This window comes from Cyprinus carpio, chromosome B1 (assembly GCF_018340385.1).
Source record: "Cyprinus carpio isolate SPL01 chromosome B1, ASM1834038v1, whole genome shotgun sequence".
NCBI classification, from domain to species: domain Eukaryota; kingdom Metazoa; phylum Chordata; class Actinopteri; order Cypriniformes; family Cyprinidae; genus Cyprinus; species Cyprinus carpio.
Genome location: NC_056597.1, coordinates 5,904,773 through 5,916,985, shown reverse-complemented (window position 1 = coordinate 5,916,985; position 12,213 = coordinate 5,904,773). Strand labels below are relative to the sequence as shown.

The following is a 12,213-nucleotide window of genomic DNA, read 5'->3' as shown; positions in this document are numbered from 1 at the left end:
TAAGCCACTCTTGAAGATGCTGATTTCATTTTCCAGCAGGATTTGGCACCTGCCCACAATGCCAAAAGCACCAAAAGTTGGTTAAATGACCATGGTGTTGGTGTGCTTGACTGGCCAACAAACTCACCAGACCTGAACCCCATAGAGAATCTATGTCAAGAGGAAAATGAGAAACAAGAGAAAATGCAGATGAGCTGAAGGCCACTGTCAAGGAAACCTGGGCTTCCATCCCACCTCAGCAGTGCCACAAACTGATCACCTCCATGCCACGCCGAATTAAGGCAGTAATTAAAGCAAAAGGAGCCCCTACCAAGTATTAAGTACATGTACAGTAAATGAACATACTTTCCAGAAGGCGAACAATTCACAATTTTTTTTCTTTTTTTATTGGTTTTATGAAGTATTCTTATTTGTTGAGATTGAGAATTGATGGGTTTTTTTTAATTGTGAGCCCAAATCATCACAATTAAAAGAACCAAAGACTTAAACTACTTCAGTCTGTGTGCATTGAATTTATTTAATACAAAAGTTTTACAATTTGAGTTGAATTACTGAAATAAATGAACTTTTCCATGACATTTTATTTTGAGATGCACCTGTAGATGTTATAATTTTCAGGTTATCTTTTTTTTCTGTGTATGATGTGTGTTGTGACTTGTATTATAGCAAAAATACAACACACAAGATTTTCTTATTGGTTAATGGTACAACTTTATTTATTTTTTAATTACTTTTTAGTAGACCCCTGAGGAGTCAGTCATGAGTAGAACAGGGCTAAACCTACAAGACAGATAAGAGTCATTGACAAGAGAAATCTAGAAAAGAGGTCATGACACAAGCAAGTGAGAAGGCCAAGGTCTTACAGGTGATGGAATCTCCCTTGGATCAGAAATCTTCAAACAGATCAAGTTTTAACCAAGCTCCCCAACCTTTACAATAAAGGATTATACTTTGAAATAATGATCACCTATATCTACAGAATGGTCAAAAATCAGAGCAGTGACCGTTTGCGATTTATCATCTGACTAGAGAGGAATGCAGAGGTTTGATTAAGAAATAAGACCCCCAGCCAATCATCCTGATCCATTTCCTGTGTGTCATGTAAAATGAAAACAATCATAGTGGATTATGGAGATTATTAGCTAGTGTAGTCTAATGAAAGAAGGTATTAGGTCAGATATACACTGACACCCTTTGAAGTGGAAGTGGGAAGAAGGGCTTGTTTAATGATAAACAAATAGAGGATTTGCTTAAATCCACCTTTAGATGCCCTCTGAAATAATAGCCCCAGTGAGCCCCACTCACACCTCCATACTGCCACCTGGCTGTGGGGAGTGACCCGTCTAGGAGGAGGAGCCTGAGTTGGTCTTGTCCTCCCGGTTAACAGGGATGGTGCGATCTCCACGGCCAGACTCTATGCCACCAGCCTTGGGTCCGCAAAGAGTAAGCAGGCCATCAGCAGACAGTGTGCAGGTGACAGCAGACTGCTCCACATTAGAAGGCAGGCGGTAGCGGCGCCGAAACTCACGGGATATGTAGCCGTGATCATCCTGAGGAGCCAAACAACAAAAACAGAGCAAAATGACAAAAAAAAAAATGCTACACGCATATTCATAAACCCATCAGGTACAGACAGTATTATTTCTTCTGTGGCTCTTCACCTCATTACCGGAGATGACCCGAGCAAACACTCCTCGCTCATAGTTGCCACGAAGATGTGCCTGTTCTGTTGTTGGAAAACTCTATTCAGTGTGGTATGAAAGTTTTCAAATATTTCCAGGAAAGATTAAAATAGGCCAAATTATTGCAATGAAGAATAAATGTGTAAAAACAGGAATTACTGTGAGAATAAGAGCCAAAGCCCTATTTTAGCAAAGATCCACTTCAAAGTACCATTTTAGAGGCTTTATATATACATGTAGTCTATATAAAATTGATGTTTAATTAATATAAATTATATATAATATATAATTAATGTAAAAGTAATCCATAAAGATGTAGATACCAATTTTCATGTTGGTAACATTTAGGTAACAGTGACTCAGCAAACTGTTTATTTCTGAAGAAATCCTTTTACATTTATTAGTATTTTATACTAAATCAGTCTGAGTCTGGAAAATCTGAATCTGTCACTGAAAAAAAAATGAAAAAATTGCATTTATTAAAATGTTTTTAATGTAAGTGGTTGCAATCAGTATACTGACCTTAAGATTTAGGTTAGATTTACTTCTAAGGGACTAATTATTGTAAGAAGAAGAACAGAAATAGGAACGTCATGATCCACTTTCAAGTACTATTTTAAAGGCTTTTTAAATAAGCTAAAAATAGATTAAACGAAAGTAGGAATCAAAAGAATAATAAAGTAATGAATAGAAAAGTAATCCTTCAAGAGATGGACAGCCGTTGGCATGTTTTTCATAAACAGTTCTAAACCTCAGTTTAGCTCTGAAGAAAGCCTTTTTCAGTTATTAAGAATTTTACACAAAATCAGTCTGAATCTTACTGCAAATCTGTTTACTGTTTTCTCACGAATATGAATTGTACATCTGACTTTCGGATTAGATTTAGATTAGTTTGATCTTGATTACATTAGTGTAGATTTGAGCTCATATACTACAGTGTACATATCAGTATGGTTCATCAAGCACTGCCCAAACATAGTCATAGTCTCTCGTGAATGCTGTTGACAGAACAACAGCTTTAGGGTCAAGGCATTTTAAAACACTCTACCAGTAAAGCCCTGGAAAGATTACTCACAAGCCCTTTACTGGCGTTTAGGACAGGCTAAATGGGGTGGCAGGCTGTGACGCAAAAGTGACGTCAATCTGACACAAACATTTTGAGAGATCTGCTCACTTTTTCCTCATCTGTGCTACTGAGTACATAAACATGTGAATCCATAGTACTGAAATAGTTACTGGGGATGGAAGGATGGGGATAAAAACAGAAAAGGAACTTAAGAGAAAACAACTGGGAGAAAAAGAGAGTGATGTAAACATGAATAGCTGATGAATGAGAAATTATCTTATAAAAATTTTAATAAACCAAAAAGATTTTTCACGTATATATACATTTCTTTCACATTTAAAAATATTACTTTCTCCCAGTAGCATTCAAATATGTATTTTTTATGGTTGTTTAACAACTGGTACTGCATTAAAAATATGTGCAGTCTGTCCAGTGGCGTGCGGTGGTGTTTTAAGATGAGGAGGCAGTTATATATATATATATATATATATATATATATATATATATATATATATATATATATATATATATATATATATAATATATATATATATTGTCAAAATTCTCATCTGTGGTAAGTAACAGCATGTAACATTCATGTAACAGGGAAATTAATATAAATATATATATTGTAAGGTCAAATTCATGTCCCTGTTACACTTAATACATTAAATAAAAAGAGAAAAAATAATTCGATTTTGTGTTCTATTAACATTATTTTTTATTTAATATTTTAAATAATAATTATACATTTCACAGTGTTGTTATGCATTTTTACCTTTATTCCAAAATAATAACGAAAGGCAGTAACATTTTGAACAATATTTTGGAAAGACTTCATTAGTTAGGCTAACATTAGTTAACATCAACTAAGAACAACATTTCTACAGCATTTATTAATATTAGTTAGATGCATTTTACACTAAGTGAAAATAGCAGGATTTTCTTAGTGATATGCTATTTACACTAAGTTCAAATAACTATAGATTCTATTTACTCTATGTTAAATTAGCAGGATTTTCTGCTATTTATACTTCTTATTTTAAATAGTGGCAGTTATCTGCACCTTAGTATTGTACATTATATAACACTACACAATAAAAACATATTGAAAACAAATTGTTAATTTAATTTAAATTATTAAATGGATGCCACCGACAATATAAGCACTCCCTACACCTACCCGATGTGATATGAGATTTGAAAATGGAGGAAAAAAAAGTTTGGTAAAAGGCAGAATCGAACCCAGGTCGATGGCATCAATACTGACTTCACTATGCGCTTTACTATCTACGCCACTGAACTTGTCACTGAGTTTATTGCGGAGTCAGTGTAATAGCTTCTGCCAAAAAGGCGGCCTATTTGCACGTTTTTAACAGTAAACTGATGTTCAGCTGTTCTTTATAATAGTCAACTTATTTTCGAGTCATCGTCATAAAAGCCCTGTAAACACTGTCACAGACACAAAGATAGGCTATATCTTTCATTTCATCACGCTGAATTTTCAGCTGACACAGTCATCACGTTTTCAGGCCATTTCAAGTTTTATTTTGACGTGACACATAGCAGTGATATATCTAAGCGGGTGAGTTTACTTAATATTTAGTCAATAACGCCATCATTTTCTCTGTTCTAAGTCTATGGGCTGAAGGGAGGCAAGCCTCCGCAAGTATTCTACCTGCGGGTGTCGCTGTTGGACAGTGTTACTTTATAAAAACGAGTGATTTTTATACTTTTAATGTCATATTTCTTAGTAATTTTTTCCTTTTTGTAATATCGATTATTTTCTCATCCAGTTTTTTGAGGAGACACTGCCTCCCTTGCAAACGCCCCTGAGTCTGTCTGAACTGAGTCATTTCTAAATGCTTGTGTGAAAGTTTAAGGTCTTATTCTTTTGTTGTGATGATTCGTCACATTGTGCGAAAGGAAATGACTGCATAAATTATATAATTATATTTTCCCACAATCTTTAGAATTTATCATAGGCTACTGCATTTTTATACACTACATAATCCTTCTAGACACACACACACACACACACACACACACACACACACACACACACATACACACACACACACAGGCACTTACACTAGTATTATACTGCTGTACTGTTACATAGTTCACTGAACACTGTGATGTAAAACAAGCTAAATCACTGTAAATAAAGCATTACTCACAAACAAGAGTCAGATTAATTAATGATTTACAACTTTCCTGTTTAAATACCACCTTCCTTCCATTAACAGAAAAATCGGCACAGCAACTGATGAGAACATTTGGATGGTTAATTAATTTTCATTGTAAGTTTCTCTTGCACACATTCTTATTGAACACATTCGCTGTCATGTCCAAATGAGCCGTGACCTCACCTGTCTTTCTTCATGCTTGCCCTGGATCTCCACATAGTCCTCTGTCACCTTCACACTGAGCTCATCAGGAGAGAAGTGTTTCACATCCAGGTACACTGTGAATTTGTCTCTGTCAGACCTCACCTGCAAAAAAAGATCAAGTATAGTGGATTGACATCAATGTGGTGTTGTTTGCAGATAAGAATACATAAGGATTTCAGTTTTTTAAGAGAAAACTAATGCCATAAATTCATGAAAAACAGTTAATTCAGCTAACTGCTTTCAGCATCTAGGTGGAGATGAATCATGTATGACATGTTTCACTTGTGGTTTCATTTGGAGTGACACTGTTGTGCAATGCAATGATGGATGCATTTATCTTCAGGTAATATGAAAAAAATTAATTATGTCATTATTTCGCATGCCAAAATATTAAATTAATAGTAGTCTAAGTCATTTAATTCCTTTCCGTAAACTTAACAGAAAAGGTACTGATAATTTTCTCCATGAACACTATCAATTTTTCAACTTTTTTTTTCTTCTCTCTTATACAGTGCTGCATTCACCAGTTTTGTTTGTTTCTCCATTTTAGCCTAATCCTGTTTTATGTTCTGTCACAGCTATGCATTATTTTCAGTTTGCTCTTTTTTCAGAGGTCTTTTTGCAATTTAATTCCTGGAGTCTGCAAGGAATAACTCTAGAAATGAATGTTCTGGAAACCTTGCTGCTTTACATGTTTCACCTCCACAATATAACTCATTTAGAGGTGATACTAATAATGCTGTTTGCCACAAAGACGACTTAAATCATTGATTTAGTGATAATCAACACCCTGTATTGGTCTTCTGCAACAACAATGGCATCTTAAGATTCTAAATCTCAGTCTTATCAATTCACAGTAAAGCAGTCCATTACCTCAGAGATGCCTGAGTTGGAGGAGTCCAGGAAGCTGCGGAAGAGTGAGTGTCGATAGTAAGGGCTGACAGTTGAGGCAGCGAAGGGAAAGAGGTCATAGTCGAACAGGCTTTCTCCAAACAACTGGTCGAAGAGCCGGGTGGGGTAGCCCAGGGTGCGTCTAAACCAGGGGTGTTGGATGGCAATATCCATAATGTCAGGCTTGGCAATTCGCAGCTTAGATGAGCTAATCGTAGACTGGCAAATTTCAACCTGATTGTGACTATTTGCACCTGATGTCGAGGAAATATTTCAAGCAGAAGATGTGGAATGAAGGCAGGTATGAGGAGGCTGTCAGAGGCTGGTACAGTTGACAAAGATCCCAATGATGTCCGTTCCCAGTGAAGGCAAGCTGCTGGTTATATACCTGTGCTGCAGAAAGAGAGGCTTACAAGTGGATCTCTCTGGAATGGCATTATCTCATGGTGGGAACAGTGCTGTCAGCAGAATTGGTGGGGTGCACACTGACCTGAGAATGACAGTCTAGCCCTGAATGGCTCCCGGTAGTTCCCTCCTGGCCAGTTATCACTGGAAAATAAGTGACTGCCAAAACAAACCAGACCATACAGATGAAGTGGGGTTGCTGCAGAGCATTACTAATGGTGTGTTATGGCCACTTGTTTGACCAGAAGTTTCTTAGTTCTGTCTACTTTATAAGTACAGGTACAGTATATTTTCTCCTCAAAACTGAAGCTTTACTAAAAAGTTCACTTTAAAAGTAACTCTGCAAAATTCTATGGTAGCTGACCCTAAAATTTCAGCATGTTACTACAGAATACAAATCATGGACCACATAAAGAAAGGGATTAGTCTAGAGAATGTAGCATATGAGTGAAATTCCCATGGACTCCCATACTTTTTTTTTTTTTTAGATATATTTTTCAAAAAATATATTTGCTAAAATAATAATTTACATTTAAAAAAATCTACAGATACATTTTATATACAGTAAGTTATATTATATTATATTATTTTATTATATTATTAAGTTATATAAACATTATACAGTATATATAAATATTTGGTCATACTTTAGGGTTACACTTTTTTTTAAGGTGTCCTTCTTACAGTGTGATTATGCATTTAAATACTGAGTAATATTAATTAACTACATGTACTTGCATAGTTAGGGTTAGGATTAGGGTTTGGTTTATGGTTACTTGCTTGTAACTGTGCATAATTTATTGTTATTATCAGTGTTGGGTAAGTTACTCTAAAAAAGTAATTAATTACTAGTTACTAATAACATCTATACAACAGTACAATTAGATCACTGTACAAATTACTCTCTCCAAAAGTATTTAATTACTTATTACTTATTACTTTCTAAATCCAGTATCAACCTTGTCAAGTTAATGATACAAGTCCAATGGTGAGTCCAATTCTCACCATTAACTAACTATTAACTATGACTTTTCCCTCAATATACTCCTAATTACTGCTTATTGATGCTTAGTAAAGTAGTTGTTAAGTTTAAGAATTGAGTAGGATTAAGGATTTAGAAAAAGGTCTTGCAGAATAAGGCATTATTATAGGCCTATGTTTTTTAAGTAATAATAATTACTAATTACCAACTAGTTAATAGTGAGAATTGGACAATAAAGTGTTACCAATATTCTTATTAACTCACCAAAGTACTTAAAGTGAGAAGGGTACATAAAAGCATTTTAAGGTAAGACTTTAAATTTTGATGTTAAATCCATTATTGTATTGTATATAAATATTCTACAGTCTATACACAGCATTAAGTTCAATTACATAAGAAGTAACTTTAATTAAATTACAGAAAAAATAAGAGTAATCCCTTACTTTACTTTAATTAATTACTTAGTAACTAATTACACCAAACACTGGTTATTATAATAGTAAGTACATGTAACATGTGTAACAAGGACACCTTAAAATAGAGTGATACCCACTTTAGTATAGGGACCAATTCTCACTGTTAACCAGTTGCTTATTAGCATGCATGTTACTAGCATATTGGCTCTTTATAAGTATTTATGAAGCACATATACATGCCTTATTCTGCATGGCCATATTCCACATTAATCCAACCCATTAAATACCTAATCTTAACAACTACCTAACTATTAATAAGCAGTACTTAGGAGTTTACTGAGGACAATAAATATAAAATTTTCAAAAAAGAGCAACTTTTGAAGGGAACACAAATAATACAGCTAAAATTGTACTTGTACAGTGTTGCCAAGTTTATGTAGCTATTGGGTGGGTTTTGTTAGGAAAACCTGGCAACCCTTTCTCTCAAGCAGGTAACATTATGATTGCTAACATATAGTGGACTCATTGAAATATATATCGGCATCATCTGCATTAAAGAGAAAATAACCACTTCATCCAATGTTTACGTGAATAAAACCTTGACAGGCTTACTTACTGGAGTTCCACAACTATTAGCATTGTTCTCTCTCACTGGACTTGTGTATATGTGATGTAAAAGAGGAAAGCAGGCATTTGGACCAAAGCACTGTGAGGCGAAATGTTTCTAGACTTGAAACGCATTTTTGCACCATTTGTGTTGTTTTCCTACTTACACAATTATTTAAAGTATAAAACATTGTTATTTACAATGCACAACATGGTTTTTAATCATATTTTTAGGGGGGACCATCCTCAGATAAGGATTTCCCCCCGGGATTTCCGCCTATGAATACAGTATTACATTATTATTATAATATTATTCCTATGTTTACTTTGTAAAAATCAGTAAAGATTTCACAGCAAAAAGACATGTGAACCATGACCTGAAGATGGACGCCTGTACAATGATACTAAAAAGCCTTCTACTTGCTAAAAGATGACTAATAATTCAATTCAATTCAAGTTTATTTGTAAAGCGCTTTTCACGATGCAAATTATTGCAAAGCAGGTTTACAGAAAATTTAAGTTTCTACATTATATGTTCTACATTATATGGCTGCCAATCCTGTGGCAGAAACAGACAAGGTAATTGAGAAAAATGAGCTTAGCTGCTGTTCCAACTAAGCAAAAAATTATGTGTTCAAGTTTCAACCCAAGCAAAAGAATGAAAATGTGCATTTGATCAGATGTAACTGAAGTACAAGTTTATGAGAAACATTATGTGAATGCTTGGCTAAAGAGATGTGTCTTTAATCTACACTGTAAAAAAAAGTCTGTAGTTTTTACAAAATAATTTTGGCAGCTGTGGTTGCCAGAATACTTTTGTAAAAAATACAGAAAAACTGTTAAACACAATTACGGCCAAAAACTGTAAATTTTACAGTACACTGTAAAAAAAATTCTGTAGTTTTTACAAAAATAATTTTGGCAGCTGTGGTTGCTAGAATACTTTTGTAAAAAAATACAGAAAAACTGTAAACACAATTACGGCCAAAAACTGTAAATTTTACAGTATAAAACTGTTATTTACAAACAAGAAAATTTGAATGTAAACCAGTAAATTCAACAACGCACACTGCTATTAAAATCTGTTTTGTACCTTTAACATACTGACAACCACCATAATAATGCAGGTGGTAAAAGAGAAAGCCACATGAAGAATCGAAGTTCATCACAAGTAGCTTCGCCACAAGCAGAAGTTTTATATTAATATATAGAAGGTGCACAAAGTCATTCATGCAAACACAAAACACCATCATGGTGACACACGATACTTAAACAATTCAATAAACTTTCATTAAACAGCAGAAGATGTAACATAAAGACCAAATGTACAACTGATAACAAAAAACTATTAAAAAACATGATTATTTAAACAAAATACTTTCAAATGTGGAGCGTCACACAGGGAATTCTGGGAATATCAGTTTACAGTTTTTGACTGTAAATTATACATTGATTTGTTCTTTTTTTATTTCTAAAAACTGTAAAATTAACAGCATTTTACTGTAAAATTACATGAAATGTCTGGTTAGATCTTTTACAGTTTTTCCCTGTATATAGTACAGGAACTTACTGTTAACCTATTAACACTTTTTTTTTGTAGCGTTTTTACAAAATTGTACAGTTAAAATGACACTTATTTTTTACAGTGTAGATTTAAACAAAGAGAGTGTGTCTGAATCCTGAACGTTATTAGGAAGGCTATTCCAGAGTTTGGGAGCCGAATGTGAAAAAGCTCTACCTCCTTTAGTGGACTTTGCTGTCCTAGGAACTACAAAGAGTCCAGAGTTTTGCAACCTTAGGGAGGGGGATGAATTGTACCGTGATAGAAGAATAATGAGGCACACAGGAGCTCTAGCAGCTGCATTTTGGACTACCTGTAGCTTGTTTATTGAAGATGCAGGACAACCACCTAGCAGTGCATTACAACAGTCCAGTCTAGAGGTCATGAAAGCATGAACTAGCTTTTCTGCATCAGAAACAGGTAACGTTCTATAACTTGGCAATGTTTCTAAAATGGAAGAATGCTGTTTTTGTAACATATGGAAATATGGTTTTCAAAAGACAAGTTGCTGTCTAATATAACACCCAAATATTTGACCGTAGAGGAAGTAACAGTAGATCCGTCTAGATGCAAATTGTAATCTATGAGATTCTGTGTACTGTTTTTTGGTCCAATAAGTAATATCTCGGTCTTATCCAAATTTAATAGGAGAAAATTATTGGTCATCCAGTTTTTTACATTTTTAACACGCTGGATGTTAGCTTTCACCTGGTCTTGTTGAAATATATAGTTGAGTATCATCAGCATAACAATGGAAACTAATCCTGTATTTTCTAATAATATTACCAAGGGGCAACATGTATATTGAAAATAGCAGAGGACTAGCAGAGGACTAGCAGAAACTCTTGCTAGCAAAATAGAACAAAATTTATTTATTAAGCTTTTAAAGTTGTATAAAACTATTTGTGTTAAAAAACTAGCGACCCATATCATTAGTACATTGACATATCGCCATATTTGATTTGGGCTCTATCAACTGATCAGTAATTTCATCTGAGACTAAATAACCATATAAAGTATTCATATAGCTTCAGAAGACTTTGTTCTTTTTGGAGCTTAAAATGTTTGGACCCCTTTGGCTTTGATTGTATGGACAAAAGCGGCTAAAACATTCTTCAAATTCAAAATCTCTTTCTTTGTGTTATGCAGAAGAAATACAATCAGTTGAGTTTAGATTGACATGAGGGTAAGTAAATGACAGAACTTTTTGTAGAATTATTATCAGAATAATTCTGTTCAGAAAAGAGATATAAATCAAACCAACAAATTATGACAAAATTATTATCAATATGAATGTTCTAGCCTATATATGTTTTTGGTAGATTGCAAACTGCTGTTTTTTTTTCTACAGTAATAGTTTAATATCATACAGTAAGTGCACTGACACACATACACATGTACAGTGAGATGGCTTAGCAAAGATTTTGTGTGGAGTATTTAACTCATCTATCAGTCTGACTAATGTCTGAAGCCATAACTCTGATGGCAGACTTCCCCTCTGGTCCGTGTGGCAGCATTAGGGTAATCCTGGGGGCTTCACCTGGCACGCCGATGAGGCTTAACTCTAAACCACCAGCAAGGCCCTTTTTCCATACCACAGACTCAACAGTCTTGGCAAACAGACCCCAGCCGAGCCAGTGGAGTGAGGAAGGGTGACCAGGCCACCGGATGGGTGGTTTAATCTTTGGCCAGGTTTCAGTTCAGTCAGCAGCTTTTGTTGGAAGCTTTTTCTCAGGGGACTGCAGCATGAATGAACTATTACAAGAGCATAAGGTAAGAAAGGATATTTTATATAAAGTCTGGATAGATGATGCAAACATCAGTATTTTTGTATGTATGCCTATCAGTATTGTCAAAAACTCTGTCTAGATGCTGTTTATGGCCTCCCTTCCATTGTTTGTTCATTTACTGCGACAAATACAATTAGGAAAGGATTTTTAAAATGGTATTTAATTTGTTCTTTGTAATATACCACTGTACCAACTTTTTATTCAATATGAAGGCTACAGTAATGAAAGCAAATTTAGAAACAACATTCAACAATCATGCTGGTAAACTCATTTTTATGAACTACACTGTAAAAAATAAGTGTAATTTTAACTGTAAAATTTTGTAAAAATGCTACAGAAAAAAAACTGTTAATAGGTTAACAGTAAGTTCCCGTACTTTATAGAAGGAAAAACTGTAAAAGATCTAACCAGACATTTCATG

General features: G+C 34.4%; 1 protein-coding gene across 1 annotated transcript; it reads right to left on the bottom strand.

Moving 5' to 3' along the window:
- Positions 1–884: 884 nt before the first annotated feature.
- LOC109075799 (alpha-crystallin A chain-like) lies at positions 885–6,405 on the bottom strand. The gene is made up of 3 exons (XM_019091654.2): positions 6,015–6,405; positions 5,121–5,243; positions 885–1,550 (listed from the first exon to the last, which is right to left on the bottom strand). Exons 1-3 carry the CDS (start codon positions 6,204–6,206, stop codon positions 1,344–1,346), a joined length of 522 nt encoding a protein of 173 aa, XP_018947199.1. The 5' UTR covers positions 6,207–6,405; the 3' UTR covers positions 885–1,343.
- Between the last annotated feature and the right edge of the window lie 5,808 nt (positions 6,406–12,213).